Source organism: Mustelus asterias, chromosome 7, assembly GCF_964213995.1.
Source record: "Mustelus asterias chromosome 7, sMusAst1.hap1.1, whole genome shotgun sequence".
In the NCBI taxonomy this organism is placed as follows: domain Eukaryota; kingdom Metazoa; phylum Chordata; class Chondrichthyes; order Carcharhiniformes; family Triakidae; genus Mustelus; species Mustelus asterias.
Window position 1 is genome coordinate 27,553,561 of NC_135807.1, and position 19,425 is coordinate 27,572,985.

At 44.6% G+C, this 19,425-nt stretch overlaps 1 protein-coding gene across 1 annotated transcript in view; it reads left to right on the forward strand.

The window, feature by feature from the left end:
- The window catches only part of fam135b (family with sequence similarity 135 member B), a 411,827-nt gene that overhangs the window by 133,675 nt on the left and 258,727 nt on the right, over positions 1-19,425 (forward strand). The window contains exon 3 of the mRNA XM_078217023.1: positions 7,313-7,392. Coding sequence (XP_078073149.1) covers positions 7,313-7,392 — 80 coding nt within the window. The remainder of the gene's footprint in view (positions 1-7,312; positions 7,393-19,425) is intronic.

Here is a 19,425-nt window from a genome sequence, read left to right on the forward strand (position 1 = left end):
CAAGCGGGCTGCTTTGTCTTGGATGGTGTCAAGCTTCTTGAGTGTTGCTGGAGCTGCACCCATCCAGGCAAGTGGGGAGTATTCCATCTCCTGTTTTGTACCTTGTAGATGGTAGATAGGCTCTGGGGAGTCAGGAGGTGAGTTACTCGCTGCAGCATTCCTAGTCTCTGACCTGATCTTGTAGCCACTGTGTTTAGATGGTGAGTCCAGTTGAGTTTCTGGCCGATGGTAACCCCATTCTAGCTGTAGCTCTGCACCCAGCCATGCGAAAGAAGGGAACAATGGGCCCATGTTGTTATTGCCTTATTTAACTGTGCCAGCCAGCTCAAAAAATGGTCATTCTGAGTTGCAGTTAAATGCTAAATTGGGGTGGATTATCCTCCTTCTACTTAAACACCATCGAAAATGCTGAAGGAAAGTGGCTGAAAATGTCCGCTGAATGTGAGGTTCCAAAGGGTACAGTGCAACTGAATAACCGGATTGGACAATAATTTTAGCACACGAGAAAACTGCCGAGATTTTTTTTAAAAACCAACCCCCTGCCTGGTCCCTTCCATCAGCAACCACTTATTGGTAAAAGCGAAAAGCATTTTCAATATTAAATGAAAGTAACTGGAGAAAATGGAATGACATGCCACAAGCAAACCTTAAGATATTAGATTGCAGCATTTAAATTGATTGATTGCTTTTAAACTGCATTACAGTACCATTTTAGCCAGCAAGTTTCTTGTCAATTTTGCTTTCCATTCTCTCAAATTCTAAATTAATATCCCATCTCTTTGTACTTAATTAAATGGTGGCTGTTACCGCAGTTTGCAGGCTCAGCCAGGCAGGCAGTTGTGGCGCTGACTTTAGCTCCAACGTCCTTGGGCTGGGGAGGACAAAGATTAATCCAGCCGCATGGCCTATTCTGGCTCCCATTTCTTATGTTCTAAATTTCCTGATCAACATCCACTGTTCTCTTCTGGAAAAGAAATGCGTAGAAAGATCGTATTGAAGCTCGGATCGACTTGGCTGCAATTCCTTTCACCAAGTACAAATTCACCTTCTGGACTTGCATATTAAGAATGGCTAATTGTGTCTCAATGCAATCTAGCTCCTGTACAGTGCAGAACACTTTGCATTTCTTCTTATATTATTTGACAATCTGTTGCCAGCTGATCCACTGTGAAAATAGTTATTGCATTTGAACCCTTGGCTCATTCTCTCTCCCTCTTTGTCTTCCTGGGGCAATTGTGATGGTGTATTAAAGGCTGCTGGCAGCTTCACAACCATGTCCTGTAGAAGGTGGTAGATTCAGGATAGGAGATGAAGGAATGGGAGGGGGAGACAAAAATAAATGTTGTTAGATTGCAGTGTACAGAATCCATATTTTAGCTTTATTACTTTTTCTGTCACCATGTAGGCTTACATTAACCCTACAATGAAGTTACTGTGAAACTCCCCTCATCGACACACTCCGGTGCCTGTTCGGGTACACTGAGGGAGAATTAAGCATGGCCAATGCACCTAACCAACACATCTTTCAGACTGTGGAAGGAAACCAGAGCACCCGGAGAAAACCCATCCTTGAATGATCTATCCAGTGTTTTATTTGCTTCTATCCCAAAGTTGTTCTAACCCAAATACTTCCTTTCAATAAGGGTGAATTAATGTTGGAACTGATAACTGTATATTTTCAAGTGCTGCACACCTTCTTAGCGTCCCAAAATTGCATTCTGTTGAAAAGATGTCAATGTGGAATCATAATATTGTGCCTTGGAAACAGGGATGAGAATTTCTAAAGTCAAGGGCACTAATTAGTAATATTGGGGATAATGTAACACTGGGGAAAATGTTAAGTTACCTCAAGCTGAGTAAACTGCTACCTCACAGTACCAAGGACCGGGGTTCAATTTCCAGCTTGGGTCTCTGTCTGTCTGGAGTTTGCACGTTCTCCCCGTGTCTGTGTGGGTTTCCTCCGGGTGCTCTGGTTTCCTTCCACAGTCTGAAAGATGTGTTGGTTAGGTGCATTGGCCATGCTTAATTCTCCCTCAGTGTACCCGAACAGGCACCGGAGTGTGGCGATGAGGGGAGTTTCACAGTAACTTCATTGTAGGGTTAATGTAAGCCTACATGCGACACTAATAAATAAACTTTAAAACCTCCCCAAATGGTTCATCTCGCTCTTCTCCAGGTTGAATTCTATTTTCCACTTTTCTACCCACTGGGCCAGTCCATTGATATCTTCCTGTTGTCAACAACTTTCCTCCTCACTATCAATCATGTGGCCAACTTTTGTGCCATCTGCAAACTTCTTGATCATGCCCTTATATTTAAGTCTAAATCATGAATATATATCACAAAAAGCAGAGGGCTTGGTACGGAGCCCCGTGGAACCCCATTGCAAACAGCTTTCCAGTGACAGAATCATCCATCAACAATTGCCCTTTGTTTCCTGCCACTGAGCCAATTTTGTCTCTGGCTTGCTACATTCCCTGGATACCATGGGCTCTTTTTTAGCCGATCTGTCTCATGGAACCTTGTCAGAAGCCTTGCTAAAATCAACATAGATCATATCGCCAGTACTGCCCTCATTAATCCTCCTCGTTACCTTCTCAAAAGATTAAATCACGTTATAGTCAGTCATAATCTTCCCTGAACAATTCCTTGCTGACTGACCTTGATTACTCCGTGCCTTTCTAAGTGACAGTTTTCATCCTATCTCTCAGAAGTGTTTCCAATTAGGCTGACAGGATAACCTAGGCTATGCTGAGAAAATAGGGAGGAAAGTGAATATCTATCATCCTTAATTTCGCATGTAGCCAACTGTACGCCAAGGCTCTTTATTCTGTAGCCTGAGAAAATTTTGAGATTCTATTCCCTGTTGCGAAATCTATATATTTCAAAAGCAAAATTGTATCAAGAACAATTGTTAAGACAGAGCACTTCCAATTATTCAGACCGAGCAACAACCATTTCCTCAAAGACTGCACATCAATCAACTTTCTATCCACGCTGCTACGTTTTCTTTCATACCACAGCCCTGAATGTTTCTAACCGGTCTCTTATGAAACACCTGCAAATCCATATGCAATACATCAAGCTACATTTCCACTCCAACCAGTCACTGCCTCAAAGAACTCAATTAAATCTGTCAAACACAACTTGCCTTTGATGAATCAATGGGTGCTGTCCAAGGATTCTCTCCCTTGGCGTTTCGAGTTTGGGTTATGGGTTCCAAGAATTTCCCTGTAAGGCAATGCCCAACAATTAGGGTGATCCTAGCAGACGATGCAGCAAGGGGTTTGCTAATTCTTTGTGCTTTTAGTTGATTAAGACACAGCAGTACCTCATGCACAAGTAAATGTTCCTAAGCCTTTTGCCAACTTGCTCTTAGGCTCTCATAACTCAAGATGTGTTATTTGTCTTTTTGAGGGACATGCGGGCAGTCCACATTGAAAAGAAGGAAATAATTTGTTGTGTTTTTCAAATGTTGTTGCCAAGGGTTAGTGAGGCTTTACTCATCCCATGCTTTGTAATCATACAGAATGTTAATGGGGCTTTGACGGACTTGAGTAGTTGGTGGTTTAGCTTCCAACCTTTTATTAAGAACTATTTACAAGGACCTCAGGGGAAGCACATGATGTGCAGAAGACAGACATTCCTGCTCCTCGCTGTCTTTGAACCTCTTCCTCATCTGGCTACTGATGTCACAGTTACATCATTAATGTCATCATGGTCTCATTACATCCCAAACATCCATTAACCCATTACTCTGCACAATTTAACAGAGACCTTCATCACAAGCCTATTTCAAGCATCACTAGTAGATTGCTTTTGCAGAAGCTATCTTGTTTTATACAGCGAATGAAGGGGTGGCAGGAAGGTTTAATGTGCAGGAATTTGAAAGTCAAAATACAAATCTGATTTGGCTGAAAAGTGGAAGAGAACAAAGGTTGACACCAATTAATAATCAGTCAGAAAATGGGGTAAACCAGCAAGGTCTGAACATTATGAATTCGGTCTCCCTACAGTTGGCTGCAGTGTTAGAGACCAGATTAGAAACTCTAAACTATATTATGAAATTAACCTGGACCTCCAACTTCTGTTTTGATTTTCACATTCGTGTGAGCATAAGGTGTTTGGCTCCAAGGGTGATTCTCTTAACCTACTGGGAAGCTTTCATTACAAACTTTATTTAATAACACAGTTAAAATATAACAAATGGAATTAGCATAGCTTTTACCAATTGAAATACTTAAACATGACAATGTACAATTCTTAACAACTAGCTATCTCTATAGTTCCAATTTAAGCAATATCCGCACAGACGTACATTCTTCAGAATCAATTAACACAAAAACCGTATAGGCTCACAAGGGTGTTAGATTTCCAGCATTTTAACCCCTCTGGACAGATACAGAAAGACATCTGTCTTATGACTCCCATATAATAGCTTCCAGAGAAAGATCTATCTTTAAACAGCAGAACTTCAGAGAAAGAGACCTGTTTTCTGGTAAGTCATAGTCTCCAATTTCCAGAGAGAGAAAGGAAGAGACAGAGAGCTACATTTCTCTAAAGCTCCAAAGCAGCAACTGAGCTTGTTTCTCTGTGTAAGCCCAGTCCTGTACAGTCACATGATAATTCCTGTCAATCAACCTAATCAAGCCCCACTCTGAAAAACCCCAGGGGAAAACATTAAAATAACAACACTGCATTAACCCAGTTTAAAACAAACATTCCAGCAATTAGGATCAATTATGCTTCTGCAATATAAACATGGGCTGCTGATTATAGATAAAGTGGCACCAGTAAATAGAACTGACTGCTAAAATAATTATTCTCATGAAACAGGACATAAATACATTTCTTAAAGGCACAGTATCACCACAGGAGGGAAAATGAGATTCTGTTCCTGGGATGTGCTTTGCACATTGAAGGAAATGAGAGATTGTTGACTGGCAGTGCTAACAGCAATTTTAGCAGGTTTTCTAACTTCTGGACCGAATTCCAACAAACACTTGCCTCTTCTCACCTGGTGTTCACACACACACTTTGGCAGCAGGCATCATTGGCTTGCAATTGAGGGGGGATCCTAAGCCAGCTTTATTTTACTCTTTCGAGGCAAACGTACATTCTAATTTCTGTCACTGTGATTGGCTAATTCATTATGTGGAGATGCCGGCGTTGGACTGGGGTAAGCACAGTAAGAAGTCTCACAACACCAGGTTAAAGTCCAACAGGTTTATTTGGTAGCAAATAAACCTGTTGGACTTTAACCTGGTGTTGTGAGACTTCTTACTTGGCTAATTCAGCAGAGACTGTTGACCAAAAGTGGAACCTTCTGCTCTACATACCACTTGCTGCACCTTTTGGGTTTGCCTTGGACCTATCCTTTTGGGCACAGTATTACGAGTCACTTCTCTAAGCATTCTAAGCTTCTTGCACTCTGACTGGACAGTCTAGTAACTAATTATACAATAGCATAGCATTAACACTGGATCCATTTGTGAGCTGGTTTGGATGTCATGGGCCATATCTTCATGGGCTTGGGCTGACACTGGGAACCTCTAAAAATGGTGGATGGGACCCAATTCTAGCATTCTCATCCTCCTCGCTGCCCTGGCAGTTTTTGACTGCCTGGGAGAAATACACCCTGCATTCTTTACCTGGTCAGTTCCATTGCGAGGGTAAGTATCTTCAACCTGCAATTGCTTTTGTGTTTGGCCAGCTTCAGTTACTTGCCCTCAAACTGAATTTTGAGTTCTATCATACTATGATCAATCTTCCCCAGACGATCCTTAACTATGAGGTAATTAATTAATTCCTGCTCATTACACAACACCAAATTTAGAATTGGCTGTTCCCTGGTTGGTTCCACAACATATTGCTTCAAGAAACAATCTCTAATACATACAATAAACTCTCCCTCAAGGCTACCCTTGCTAATTTGATTAACCTAATCTATGGATATATTAAAATCACTCATGATTATTGCTGTAACCTTCTTACAAGCCCCCAGTATTTTCTGGTTTATACTGTGCCCCACTGTGGAACTATTATTTGGGGACCTATAAATTACTCCCATCAGAGGCTTCTTTCCTTAACTATTTCTTATTTCTACCCAGACTAATTCCACATCTTGATCTACAGGGCTTATATCATTTCTCACTGCAGTCCTTCTGGCATTTTCTGCTCCAAACAAAGTCTCCTCAGTAAATCTGTCAATGAAACTGGCTGTTTAAAATAGAATTATACAGAAATTATAAATTGGTTGCTCAATCCAACTAAACTATGTTGATTTTTATTCTCCACACGAGCAGTGTTGTTAATTATTTTAAAATTTATTTCTTAGTATCACATGAAGGCTTACATCAACACTGCAATGAAGTTACTGTCAAAGTCCCCTAATCGCCACACTCCGTCGCCTGTTCGGGTACACTGAGGGAGAATTTAGCATAGCCAATGCACCTAACCAGCACGTCTTTTAGACTGTGGGGTGAAACCGCAGCACCCGGAGGAAACCCACGCAGACACAGGGAGAAGGTGCAGACTCCGCACAGACAGTGACCCAAACCGAGAATCGAACCCGGGTCCCTGGCACTGTGAGGCAGCAGAGCTAACCACTGTGTCACCGTGACAAAGTGCCTGCCTTGTTCCAAAATCCCTTTGTTCCTCTCTTCTTCGACAACATATTTATCTTATTCTTACATACTGACATGGTGGCTGCTTGATTGGAAAGAGTAACATAAGTGCAGGAGAGTTTTTTTCTTTTGGCACATGAGACCATGAATTTCTTGAGTCCTGCAGCGGATTTGAGATGTTTTCAGCTTCTTATTTCACACAGCGTTGTATTTCTGCATTGCAAAGAAGATCAGGTAATTCAACAATTAATAGTTTGGTGATGCTGACCTCAGGGTTAAATGGCCTGCAAATTTTAGGAAGGAAAGAAGGATTGTCAAAGCTACAGTTTTGATCAATTGTGGCTGTGTAGGGGATTGTTCGATGAGTCTTAATTTCAACACAGTCAGAATGTAGGAAATAAAATCATGTAAAATGGCTAGTTTGGACACCAGAGGCAAGTTCGGTGAAGCTATGCTAGCTATAGTAATACGAGTAATACAGTGAAATAAGGAAGGTCATAATATAGAGAAGGAGACTGGATACTGCAGACAAAAGAATACTTCATCTTGACTCCGTCATACTCTTTAGCGGTCTATTATAAGACCGTTCTGCTGAAAGTTCAGGGCATTTTTCATTGTTAAAGCAAAAAGATGTGTTGCCAAAACAACAGGCTTCTCTAATTTTTCTTTCCTGTTCTGCCTGCCAGGTATTACCAGGTGCGCACAGCGCTGAAAATCCCACCTCGAATTCCTCACAGGCTGACAGCAACACTTACGGGACCCACAGGTAAGAATGCAGAGCACTGAGCTGCTATCGGTGAATTATTGTCCCAAACCCAAGCCTGCCTCACAAGTAGCAAAATTATTGTGAGAACTTTCTCTGCTAATCGGATGTCCTGTTCTTCCCCACAGATGTTGAGATATAATTTCAAACAATCCCCTGAAATTTTCTTTATTCTTCCTGAGTCGTTACTGCCTCATGCTGGCATCTGGTGCCAGAGCTTCTGGGGTGGCCTCTGTATGCCTATTCTTCTTGTGTGAGCTTGCATTGTGAAGATTTATCCCATTCGCATCTGATGTCTATGCATTTTTCAGAAGGAGTGACTGGGCAGTTCAGGAAATGTGGTCTGTGGTGGCTACGCTCAATTGTGGCATTACAGCGAGTATCCTTGCTGGGCTGGACTAGTAAGAAGTCTCACAATACCAGGTTAAAGTCCAACAGATTTATTTGGTGGCACGAGCTTTGGGAGCGGTGCTCCTTCACCTGATGAAGGAGCAGCGCTCCGAAAGCTCGTGTACCAAATAAACCTGTTGAGCTGAATTAATGCAGCACATGTTTATGTTCCTGCTGAGCGGTCAGTCAAACCTCGAGGCAGAGTTAGGACCACAGGCTGCAGACAATCTCCTGTGTTGGTCTGGCCACCAGCGAGTTGGCCCAGCAGACGTTGCAGCGAACAAGAATACATTGATGTCGGAAAAGATCTGGAATTTGTGGGTAGCACAATGGCACAGTCGTTGGCGCTGCTGCCTCAAAGCGCCAGGGACCCACGTTCAATTCTGGCCTCAGGTGACTGTGTGGAGTTTGCACGTTCCCCCCGTGTCTGCGTGGGTTTCCTCCCACAGTCCAAAGATGTGCGGGTTAGGTGGATTAGCCATGCTGAAATGACCCTTAGTATCAGGGGGACTAACAGGGTAAATACATGGGGTTACACGGATAGGCCCTGGGTGGGATTGTTGTTGGTGCAGACTCGATGGGACAAATGGCCTCTTTGTGCACTGTAAGGATTCTATGATTTCTATGAGTCTATGAATTCATCGTTGATCAATCCCAGTGCACAATCGAGCCACAAAACTGTCGTGGTTTTAGTAAGGTGCAGGATGTTCTGGCACAGAATCATAGAATGCCTACGGTGCATAAGGAGATCATTTCGCTCATCGAGCCTGCACTTGCAACAATCCCACCCAGGCTCTATCCCCAAAACCCTACATATTTACCCTGCTAATCTCCCTGACACTAAGAGGCAATTCAGCATAGTCAATCAACCTAACCCGCACGTCTTTGGTGTGTGGGAGGAAACCGGAGCACCTGGAGGAAACCCACGCAGATATGGGGATAATGTGCAGTCTCCGCACAGACAGTGACCCGAGGCCGGAATTGAACCCAAGTCCCTGGTGCTACAAGACAGCAGTGCTAACCACTGTGCCACCGTGTCGCATTATGAATTCAAAAGTTAAGACTAGGGGGTAGAACGCACAGCCAATGCATCATTAGAAGGCAGTTGTACCTGCAGCTAACATTTGTAATTCTGTGGGCATTCTTGCAATTAGTGGCGTTGGCAGGATGAGTTTTAAAATTCCAACTAAGCCAATCTTTGAAGACGTTTAATGAGGTTTTATGAAGTGTTGCTGTTACACACTGAACCTGCCGTGATTGTCCTATGACATTCCCCTGCAGTGCGTTGATAGTTGCTGACAGCCAGCTGTTAGGGTTATTTAGCGGAAGGAATTGTTACAAGCATTTACCAGTAACCTGCTGCTTAAGAGGAAAGTAACATTGCGGGACAGATAGAAGAACAAATGTTAACGGTGTCACGTTGGGAATATTTTTGACAAAATAAGCAAAAGGGTATGGTGAAAAGAGAGACTATGGCAACTGGATTTCTGAGATATTTACATTGAATTGTATCAGATATACAACACTGTGCTCAGGGCCAAATCAGAAAACTCCAAAGTATGATCCTATAATTCTATGTATATTGTGAGGTTAGCCTAGGCCGTAACCTTTTTTGATTTTGGCATTATGGTGAGCATAAGATGTTTCACTCCAGGTATGATTCACTTAACCCACTAGGAAGCTTTTATTAAAACAAATGTTATTTAAGAACATAGTTAGAATATAACAAAAAGTATGAGCAGATGAGTCTTGCACCTTGAATTGTAGCCGTGGAGATATTCCACATCTGATCGTGGAATTAGTGAGGTGGCTTTGACACATTAGTGATGCAGTGTAAGGGCATACGACTAAGTGGGTAACACTTTGAGAGTTGTCACAGCCACATTTGGTTAACTGGCTTCCTCTTAGATTATAATATTCTACGATGTGGCGATGCCGGCATTGGACTGGGGTGGGCACGGTAAGAAGTCTCACAACACCAGATTAAAGTCCAAAGGTTTATTTGGAATCACAAGCTTTCGGAGCGCCGCTCCTCCTTCACCAGGTGACTCATCTGATGAAGGAGCAGCGCTCCAAAAGCTCGTGATTCTAAATAAACTTGTTGGACTTTAATCTGGTGTTGTGAGACTTCTTGCCATAGTATTCTATGATTGTTGGCAGTGCCCCCTATTGCCAGCTGCATGGAGAGGTGACTAGTTTGTGCAGTTCAGGGCTCTCAGACCAGCCATGGACTGATTTCTCCCCGTGCTACTGAAGGGAAAGTGCTTGTTATTGAAAATTACCAGAGCTTTTGGGTAATGGGCAGCAAATTAAAGTCATCAGCCATCATCTCTCCAAGCATCTTGTTGAGTATTGTTCCTGGAATTCAGAATTATACACTGCAACTGGTTACCTACACCTTGCTTTACCCTCTGACCTTGGAAACCTAGAATGATGGGGAAGTTATTTTTTGCTGTTAAAAACAGACGTGCTGTCTGGCACTGATCAGGACAGATGCCAGAGCACCAAATTTCAAAGAGAGCAACAGTCGTTCTGATTGGTTGGCGAGTGGCTCTGATTGGTTGGGATGTTGCCATGGTGAATGCACCAGGGAGTTAAAGTCCACCTTGTCTTGGTTTATTCAAAAAAGATGCAATGTCTAGACATATTCCTTTGCCAGCATGTCTCTTTTTTTCAGATATATTCAAGTTCTGTATTAACATTAAGCATTTTTAAAAACACTTCTTTCTTGGTATGTGGGTGTCGCTCGCAAGGCCAGCATTTGTTGTCCATCCCTAATTGCCTTAATTACTTTGCAGTTAAACTTGAACAACACTTTTAAATGTTTTTTTTTGTTTGATTGAAGTATTTCCATAAAGACTGTTGGACTTTATCTCACACTGCTCATGTGCCTTACAGGAAATGTTACTTCTTCCGAATGACCTCCACCATAAAATTCTGCTTGCACTGTTGTTGCTGAAGTTGTGAATGGTTTTGCTCCAATAACGGGAAGGGTTGGGAGTTAAGTGGCAGAAGCAAAAACTAAAAACTTTTCTAAAAGGAAGTGAATAAATATTTGGGGGAATGAGATTTAGTGGCTCACTCTTTGAGATCTGACGCAGTCATGGTGGGCGAACCAGCTTCCTCGCATCTTCATAACATTCTATAAATGTGAGTGGTGCCCCCTGAAGCCAGCTGCCGAGAGATAGTTTGAGGCTTGAATGAGGGCAATGGGCACGTGAGATGGGTGTAATTAGTGCTGTAGCCTTGTGCCATTTTATGCCTAACAAAACTCATCCGTTGGATCAATCCTGTGGTTGTGCCACTCAAGCTCAGGTTTAAACATTTGGTAGAGAGTGAGGTTTGGATGGATTGTTCCCCTTGAACCCTTCTCATAGACACCCCCCCCCCCCCCCCCCGCACCCCCCAATCCCCATGTGGTTGTCGATCCCAGGATGTGGGATCTGTGCCACCCCCCCATCCCCTGGTGGTTGTCGATCCCAGGATGTGGGATCTGTGCAAGGATACCCTATCAATTCGGCCTGATGTCTCAGACTGATCACAAGTTTTCTGTCACTGCCCCTTGCCTGTTGTGATCTAATCATGGAATAGAATCAAAGAATCCCTATACTGCAGGAGGCAGCCATTCAGCCCATCAAGTCTACACTGACTCTTTGAAACAGCATCTTACCCAGGCTCACCCCTGCCCCAGCCCCATAATCCCACACATTTAACCCCCCTAACCTACACATTTCGGGATACTAAGAGGAAATTTAGCATGGCCAATCCACCTAAACCTTTGAACTGTTGGAGGAAACCAGAGCACCCGGAAGAAACCCATGCAGAAATGGGGAGAACGTGCAAACTCCACACAGACAGTCACCCAAGGCCAGAATTAAACTTGGGTCCATGGTGCTCTGAGGCAGCAGTGTTAACTGCTGTGCTACCGTGCTGCCCTAAATGCTCTATTCACCCACATACTACCTTCAGAATATTCCACTGATTATTGTTGAGTTTCTTCCTGATTCAGTGCGAGTATTTTAACGCTAACCGTGTATTGATTTTGTGCTGGTTTAGACAGAAGTTGACATAAGATGACAGGAGATCATCCCCTTTTAAAGCAGCAAATTTATTCCATTTCCTCAGCCCAGCCTCTGTTTATTCTCTGTTGTTTATTGATGGATCCATGCCTCTTGATTAATGGTCTTTACATCTGTTGTGTTCACATTTCCACTTTGAGAAAAGATAGTTGATTGCACCCACCCACCTTTTCTGGTCCATGACCGACATCATAAGGTTAGACCTTGGTGGAAAAGCCACGACTGCTTCTTCGCTCAATCCTCAGGATAATATTGCAGTCAAGCTCTGATAATATCCACGTATTCAAAGAAAGATCCTGCTAGCTGCAGAGGTCTGTTCTTGCTGCCTGCAACTTAGCTTTGGAGTTAGATAGAATCCCTACAGAAGGAGGCCATTCAGCCCATCTATGCTGTACCGAAAACAATCCCACCGAAGCCCTAGCCCCGTAAACCCACGCATTTACCCTACTAGTCCTCCTGACACTAAGGGGCAATTTAGCATGGCCAATCCACCTAACCCGCAAATCTCTGGACTGTGGGAGGAAACTGGAACATCCAGAGGAAACCCACGCAGACACGGGAAGAACATGCAAACTTCACACAGTCACCCAAGGCCAGAATTAAACCTGAGTCCATGGTGCTGTGAGGCAGCAGTGCTAACCACTGTGCCACCGTGCCGCATCATGTATGCATAGAGCTTATCTAAACTAACCTTGCTGACATGAAGTCAGTCTTGAAAATGGAGGCCTGGATTTTCACATTTCACTGTGCCACAGTGCTACCCACCATAGTGGGTGGAGGGGGTGTGGGGGGAGGGGGGAGGGGGGGAGGGGGAAGGGGTTGGGTTCCGGGGGGGAAAGGGGAGTGAGGGGGAATGGGGGGGGTGGGGGAAAGGGGTTGGGGGTAGGTGGATGGGGGGAGGGAGGGGAGGAGACAGCTTGGCCCCTTCATTTTAACTGTGGATGTTAAAATTTCTCTAAGTATTTGTACCTTGCTTGTTGAAGAAGCTTTGTATTTAAAAAACGACAAGTTCCCTATTCAATGTGATGAACACTGCTTGAACAAATTGTCGGTCTGGAAAGAATTAATAAAGCCTAGAACGCTGATGGTTTCCTTCTAAAAAAAAACCCACGAAGACCATCCTTTTAGACCGCGCTCAGTGCCGGCAGGTGGTCGCACACTATAACAAATGGAATGAAACGATAGCTCAGCCAGCACCAGGGGAAGCCTCTAAATTAGCTTCAGTCACTGCAGTGCTGATGCTGGGGCATGCTGTCACTCACTTGATGTTGTGTAATAGTGGAGCTGAATGATTAGCAGCAGTAGCAAACACTGAGCTTATAAAAAAAAAACAAAGCCTGCTGTACAAATTACAGATGTTTGCTCACAAGTAGACATGTTACGGAGCAGACATGAGACGCTGCCAGCTCTCATGTTGAGCAAACCTAAAACAGTTCTTATGTTTTTATTCTTCTCTCACTTTATCTTTTTGCAGGCCAGTGGCAAGAATGATTGGATTTGCTACTCCATGTTCCTTTCTATTAATTTCGACATAAATTCAGTTCTCATAATCAGTATGGGCAAGATTCAGCTCCGACCCAGTATCTGCGTGGAGCCCTACTCATCTAAATCCAAAGGTTTTCTGAGATTTTGTATTATATCATCCACTTATAGCAAATTGCAACTTCTTCACCTGAAGAAGATGTTGAGAGGTCTGGATAGGGTAGACTCTCAGAGGCTATTTCCAAGGGCTGAAATGGTTGCTACGAGAGGACACAGGTTTAAGGTGCTGGGGGGTAGGTACAGAGGAGATGTCAGGGGTAAGTTTTTCACTCAGAGGGTGGTGGGTGAGTGGAATCGGCTGACGTCGGTGGTGGTGAAGGCAAACTCGTTGGGGTCTTTTAAGAGACTTCTGGATGAGTACATGGGATTTAATGGGATTGAGGGCTATAGATAGGCCTAGAGGTGGGGATGTGATCGGCGCAACCTGTGGGCCGAAGGGCCTGTTTGTGCTGTGGCTTTCTATGTTCTACGTTCTATGTTCTATGAATAATGGACTGAATAAATTTGGTACGTGATGGGCAGAATTTCTTGGCCCCCCCCAACTCATGGCGTGTTTTGCGACGGTAGAGGCGGCACATCATTGGCCAACAGCGGGATCTTTTGATCAACAGGGTTTCCCGTACCACACATCCCCGCACTGCTGGGAAACCCACGGCAGGAGCTCATGCTCAGCGGAACTGGAAAATCTAACAGTCAGCCAGAAAAAAAAAGATTTGGCAACAGAAATGCCAAGATTCAACTGATTGTTGAAGGAATGTGGATTAGATTTGAAATAAAATCAGCCTTCATCTCCATCCTCCATGTCTCTTTTGGTAAATCTCTGAAAGTTTCACAGCCCCAAGAACTCTCTTTGTAGTTCTAACTAGATCCTCCATCCTCCTCAAAAGTTGAACTCATCCAAAACCTGAATGCCTGTATCTTGACTTGACTGTATCTTGACCAAAACCCGAATGCCTGTATCTTGACTTGACTGTATCTTGACCAAAACCCGAATGCCTGTATCTTGACTTGACTGTATCTTGACCAAAACCTGAATGCCTGTATCTTGACTTGCACATGTCTTGTTCACCCATCACCCCTGTGCTTCCAACCCCTACGGGCATTCGGCCTCTGATATTCGGGTAAGCGTTCTCCAAGGCGGCCTTCGCGACACACGACAGCGCAGAGTCGCTGAGCAGAAACTGATAGCCAAGTTCCGCACACACGAGGACGGCCTCAACCGGGATATTGGGTTCATGTCACACTATTTGTAACTCCCACAGTTGCGTGGACCTGCAGAGTTTCACTGGCTGTCTTGTCTGGAGACAATACACATCTTTTTAGCCTGTCTTGATGCTCTCTCCACTCACATTGTTTCGTTTCTTAAAGACTTGATTAGTTGTAAGTATTTGCATTCCAACCATTATTCATGTAAATTGAGTCTGTGTCTTTATATGCTCTGTTTGTGAACAGAATTCCCACTCACCTGAAGAAGGGGCTAAGAGCTCCGAAAGCTTGTGTGGCTTTTGCTACCAGATAAACCTGTTGGACTTTAACCTGGTGTTGTTAACCTTCTTACTGTGTTTACCCCAGTCCAACGCCGGCATCTCCACATCATGACTTCCAACCCCTAACCAGGACTTCAGCTGCCTAAACAATTACATTTTCTCCTTCGACCTCTCCACTTCTTTCTCCTCTTTCACACTTCTCTAAAAACCTACCTTTTTGAACAAGCTTTTGGTCACCTGTCCTAATATCTCCTGATGCCTCAGGTTTTGTTCGAGGCAGCTTCTGGGAAGCACCTTGGGACATTTCACTGCATTAAAGGTGCTACACAAATGCAATCTGTTGCAGATCAAAGACTAGAACAAGGGCTAAATAGGATTCGTGGGTGCGCTAAGGTAGCTGGCTCATTTTATGGCTTTAATGAAGCACTAGTTTTGCCCCAGTTTCTTTGGACTAATGAGGTCAAACTGATATGACCTCCAGTCCCAATGGTTTTCCAGTTCTTCCTGTGAAAAATCTTTGGCCTCCATAAACTTACATTTATCTAATCAAATTTTCCTTAATCTTTTTTGTCTCTCAGCTTAAGTTGTGAACAGCAATGTCAGGGAGTAAACAGTACTGCAGCATAATGTGCATCTGAAATGTGTCACGGGGTGGGGGTGAGGGGGTGGGTGGGTGGGCATGGTGGCACAGTGGTTAGCACTGCTGCCTCACAGCGCCAGGGACCCGGGTTAAGTTCTGGCTTCAGGTCACTGTCGGTGTGGAGTTTGCACGTTCACCCCGTATCTGCGTGGGTTTCCTCTGACAGCTCCAGTTTCCTTCCACAGTCCAAAGATGTGTGGGCTCAGTTTATTGGCCATGCTAAATTGCCGCTTAATGTCGGAGGGATCAGCAGGGTAAATACGTGGGGTTATGAGGATAGGGCCTGGGTGGGATTGTTGTCAGGCTCGATGGGCCAAATGGCCTCCTTCTGCACTGTAGGGATCCTATGTGGTAATAATTCTTTGAATAATACAACTGTTTGATGTTTCATATCAATTTCGTACGATAGTAATAATGGACATGACCTCTCTGAACTCCTTCATGAACCTGGGACATTGTAACATGGCACAGTGTGCCATGATATCACAACATCTGTCTTGGTGTTAAATTCCTGTTTGTATACACACCTGCTTTCCATGATTACCTGCAGAGAGTTTGAGTTCACTTTTAAAAAATTGACCTCCAACAAGGAACAGCAGGAGTACAGGTAAACAGAACAAAGTGACTCATAAAGGTTGTGTGTTTTCATTGAAGCACTGTGCCAAGTGCTCTACATAAAAGCAAATCAGCTTATTGAAACCAACATGTTGATTTTTTAGGATACACTGTGCCGAGACAGCCATGGACATACTATCAGATGCTGCCTTAATCCAGTTGTGACCTGGATCTACTGAAAGGCAATAAAACCCACTAAACAAATTTTACTGCATCCTTGCCTTATACCAGACTTGTCCACAGTGGCATAAAGTTGCCTGATGCACTGATTGCTTTTTGATCATTACTATTTTGCTTGCACTCTGCTCAGGGGTTGGAAGTCGGTTAGTGGCTTAGCTTTGATCATGTCCGACAGACTTAAAGCCAGGATTCATTGAGCATGAGGTTCAGTCTATCCGGAAGATACAAAGGGAGGATATGTGGAGAGAGAAGTTTGCAACAAGCATCCAACTGCATTCTCAACATGTAGAATCATTTCTGTCTGTGCATTCTCCACAAAAGTCCTTTGGGCACAGTTGACACCAATATAATAGTTTCAGTTTTGAATCACAGAAACCCAACAGTGCAGAAGGAAGCCATTTAGCCCATCAACTCTGCACCAACAACAATCCCACCGAGGCTCTATCCCCGTAACCCCACATATTTACCCTGCTAATCCCTCTAATCTATGTATCCCGGGACACCAAGGGGCAATTTAGCATGGCCAATGCATCTGACCCATGCATCTTTGGACTGTGGGAGGAAACCGGAGCACCTGGAGTAAACCAACACAGACACGGAGAATGTGCAAACTTCACACAGACAGTTACCCAAGCCGGAAATTGAACCCAGGTCCCTGGAGCTATGAGGCAGCAGTGCTAACCACTGTGCCACTCATAACGATTTAGTGACTGAATGTAAATTCCACCAGCTGCCATGGTGGGACTTGAACCCTTATCAGCTTGGGCCTCCAGATTACCAGTCCAGTAAGATTACCACTACACCACAACTTCCCCTCTTATTCTTACCTGGTCTGGCCTACCTGTGACTCCAGGTGCAGAAGGTAATAGGAAAGGCAAGTGCAATACTAGGTTTTATTTCAAAGGGGCTGGAGTATAAAAGTGAAGAGATGTACTAGTGGGGCCACATTTAGTTTTGCTCCCCTTATTTGAGGAATGATATATTGTCATTGGAGACAGCACAGATGAGGTTGACAAGGATGACCCTGGGTATGGAGGGACTGCCATTTGAAGAGAGATTAAATAGGTTTGGTCTGTATTTCTTGGAGTTCAGAAGAGTGAGTGAAATATATAAGATTCTTAGGGTAAATGTTGGGAGGATATTTCCACTTGTGGGAGATTGTAGGACCAGAGGGCATAGTCGCAGAATAAGGTGGTGCTTATTTAAGACGGATTTGAGAAATAATTTCTTCTCTCAAAGGGCGGTGAACCTTTGGAATTGTTTACCCCAGGAAGATTTAGAGACTGAGTCCTTAAACATTTTCAAAGCTGAGATCAATATGTTTTTAATTAGTTGGGGAATTAAGGGTTCATAGAAACCCTACAGTGCAGAAGGAGGCCATTCGGCCCATCGAGTCTGCACCGACCACAATCCCACCCAGGCCCTACCCCCACATATTTACCCGCTAATCCCTCTAACCTACGCATCTCAGGACTCTAAGGGGCAATTTTTAACCTGGCCAATCAACCTAACCCGCACATCTTTGGACTGTGGGAGGAAACCGGAGCACCCGGAGGAAACCCACGCAAACACGAGGAGAATGTGCAAACTCCACACAGACAGTGACCCGAGCCGGGAATCGAACCCGGGACCCTGGAGCTGTGAAGCAGCAGTGCTAACCACTGTGCTACCGTGCCGATTATGGAGAGAAGGCAGGAAAGTTGACTTAGTGAGTGTTAGATCAGCTATGATCTAATGGTGGAGCATGCTCGAAGGGCGGACCCCCCCCCCCCCCCCCCAACACCCACCCTTCCCAGCGTGGCCATCACATCTTGTTTCCACAAATGGAGAGCTTTAGTAATTCTCGTCAGTCTCGCCCGATGGTTGGAGATTGAAGGAGATGGGAGAATCCAGCATCGAATGGGCTGTGGATTTTTAAATGCTACTTTAAATATGCCAATTGGGCCTCATGCCCTTTTCTGGTTCGTGCCAGTGGAAAGGGACCGGGACAATTGCAAATGATTTGCCACCAGGCGTGAAACCGATTTTTAGGCCCCCACGTAATTTTCTCGGATCAGCTTGATCTGTGCCAGGCGCGGAGAGGTTGGAAAATCACCCCCTGCATGATTCAATTCTGAATGATTCTCTGCAGCACTCTGGTGCATATCCATTCTAAAGGGTCACTACCTAGGCTGGGTGTGTACTCCTGTCATGTTCAGGGGCAGCTAGTGCCCTTAAGCACTTCAGCTAATGTGTCTGCTGGAGCATAAGTAGCCAGAGGGCTAGGGAGGAGCCTGTCCTGAGGGTTAGGGAGTAACACTCATCTTGTCGGGGCGCATCAGTTCATTGAACCTTTTCCTGCATTGGTCCCAGAATCTTCTCAGGATGCTTTGGCTGGTGATAATGGCAGCGAATCCTTCTCAGGCCTATTTGGTCTGTATGGGTGGCCTCCTTTCAACCTCTCCTGGGCAGGTGACCTTACTTCTCTCCCTTGTGGACTTGAAGAGGATCTCCAGTCTCACGTCCATTAAACGATGGGCTGCCCTGACTGAGTACTCGATATCATTGAAATGAGTGATCAGGCCTGAAGTTTAGGGCAACACGGTGGCACAGTGGTTAGCACTACTGCCTCACAGCGCCAGGGACCCGGGTTCAATTCCGGCCTCGGGTCACTGTCTGTGTGGGGTTAGCACATTCTCTCCGTGTCTGCATGGGTTTCCTCCGGGTGCTCCGGTTTCCTCCCACAGTCCAAAGATGTGCGGGTTAGGTTGATTGGCCATGCTAAATTGACCCGAGTATCAGGGAGATTAGGAAGGTAAATATGTGGGGTTATGGGAATAGGACCTGGGTGGGATTGTGGTCAGTGCAGGCTTGATGGGCCGAATAGCCTCCTTCTGCACTGTAGGGATTCAATGATTCTTCCCTGACCACTTTCAGCACTCAAATGACGGCCACGCTGAGATTAAACCAGGCCTGCACTTGAGTTGGCCTGTCTCTTTACCCACCTCCGTGGCTGCTACCTGGGAGCCAAATCTGTCTCCACATCAATTATGAAACTTGGGATTCATTTCTGTTTCCCATGGAAATATTTCCTACCCCTGACCCGGAATTGATTCCGTCTTCT